Source organism: Meleagris gallopavo, unplaced genomic scaffold, assembly GCF_000146605.3.
Source record: "Meleagris gallopavo isolate NT-WF06-2002-E0010 breed Aviagen turkey brand Nicholas breeding stock unplaced genomic scaffold, Turkey_5.1 ChrUn_random_7180001949926, whole genome shotgun sequence".
Classification (NCBI taxonomy): Eukaryota; Metazoa; Chordata; class Aves; order Galliformes; family Phasianidae; genus Meleagris; species Meleagris gallopavo.
In genome coordinates, this window is record NW_011211318.1 from 13,201 (window position 1) to 14,986 (window position 1,786).

The 1,786-nt window shown below is 56.6% G+C and overlaps 1 protein-coding gene across 1 annotated transcript in view; it reads right to left on the bottom strand.

Moving 5' to 3' along the window:
- LOC104916871 (transcriptional-regulating factor 1) overlaps positions 1-1,308 on the bottom strand; it is a 6,553-nt gene extending 5,245 nt beyond the window's left edge. The window contains exon 1 of the mRNA XM_031557704.1: positions 1,089-1,308. Coding sequence (XP_031413564.1) covers positions 1,089-1,308 — 220 coding nt within the window. The remainder of the gene's footprint in view (positions 1-1,088) is intronic.
- Between the last annotated feature and the right edge of the window lie 478 nt (positions 1,309-1,786).

The window sequence follows — 1,786 nt, forward strand, 5'->3', positions numbered from 1 at the left end:
CACAAAACCCCCTTCGCTGTTCCAAAGCTCTCCGTAACAAATTTCACCGTCTCCTCTTTTATTTCGGAACGAAGAGGAGGAGGAGCGGCTCCCACAGCTTTGGTTGCGGGGTTTTATCCCCCACTCGAGGACTCACAGCTCCCCCACCCAGAAGCAGAGCCACCAAACTGCTGCTAAGGGGTCAGTCGGGGAGAAGGGCGGCCCCGCTCGTTAGCAAAGCCTCATTTTCCCACGTGAGAGCCCTCAGCGATGGGTTCCCATCTGTTTTGTTTCCCAGCTGCTCCAAGTGGGTGCTTTTATCAGCAACTGAACCATCATTCCCTCAAGAAGAGCAACGGTGGGTGGAGGAAGAGCCCATTCTGCTTCACCCATCTCACAGACAGCTCGAAACAAGAGGGGAATTAAGCAGAACTTCTCCCCTCCTCTGCAGGGATGCAGTAATGGGGACACGGCGATGCGTTCAGCACATCTGTCATTGCAAGGCCTCCAGGTTTCTCCTTTCCAGACGCAGAAAGGGCTGCAAAAACTTGCGGGGAAGGGAGAAATAAATCCCATCGAGGGTAAAATTTCAAGAGAGGAGGACAGCAGTGAAACCCCTGCAGCAGAGGGGTGTTGTAATGATGGCTGCCCGCAGTGCTGTCCGTGGATGGAGCTCTGCAGGCAGAAAAGCTTCGCAGGGAGCTCAAACTGAGGGCAACTGACTGCGGTTTGGGGAAAAGCAAGGCGGTGTCCCCTCGTAATCAGCTCCCCAGCTAATTAACAACAGCTCCACATGATTGGCTCCCCCACCTACGTGAAGCCACCAATTTGTGATACCCCCACGTCATCCCTTCTCCCACCTATAGGAAGCTGCTAATTAACACTACCTTCTTTTAATTGGCTCCCCATCTGCATAAAGTTACTATTTCACCTCTTTGGTGTGAGCTCCCCCTCTGGACAGGGGGCTGAGCCCCAGCTTACACAAATCTGCCCATCAGTACCCCCACGTCATTGGTTCCTCCATTAATATAAAGCCGCTAATCAACACTACCTCCATTAATTGCTCCCCCCACCCATTAAGCTGCTGATTGACCCCCCCCCAGGCTCACCATGCTGCACCTCGCCGTCCCACTCCCTGCCTGGACACAGGGACAGCACGCTCAGGCCGTCCTCCAGCACAGTGCTGGCCAGATCTGGGGGGGCCGCACCATCCGGGGGGGCTGCAGCCACACCCTGCAGGCTCAGCTCAGGGCCGGGGCTCCCCGTGAAGCCCAGCAGTTGAATCTCCAGGCTCACGGAGCTCTCATCGCCGAAGGGGAACTGCTCCATGGCAGCAGCAGGGTGGGAGAAACCACCTGAGAAACACAGAGGAAAAACGGAGTGAGCAAAGAGCCCAGGGGCTCCGCACCGAACCTCAGCAGCAGAGAAAGTGCTGACAGTGCCCTCTGGGGTGGGGATGGGGATCCACTCTCAGCCCCACAGAAAGACACAGCCGCCCCACGGCAACAGTGGGGGCTCTCCTTGAGGGAAATAGAGCTCCCAGCATCACATAAAGGCATTTCCCCACCTCCAGAGCTGCATTTGAGGGTCAGGAGCCTCTCCCTGAGTTACCATAGCTGTCAGCACCACAAAGAGGCGCATTCTGCCCTCCAGAGCCGTAAGTGGGGGTGGAAGGGCTCTCCCTGAGGTAAGCATTGCCTCAACCTCACAGAAGTCCGTGACCTCCCCAACCCAGAGCTATAACTGGGGGTGGAGGGGCTGTGAGATAAACCCTGCAGCCAATCTCACGTAAGGCCAGGTGCTCCCC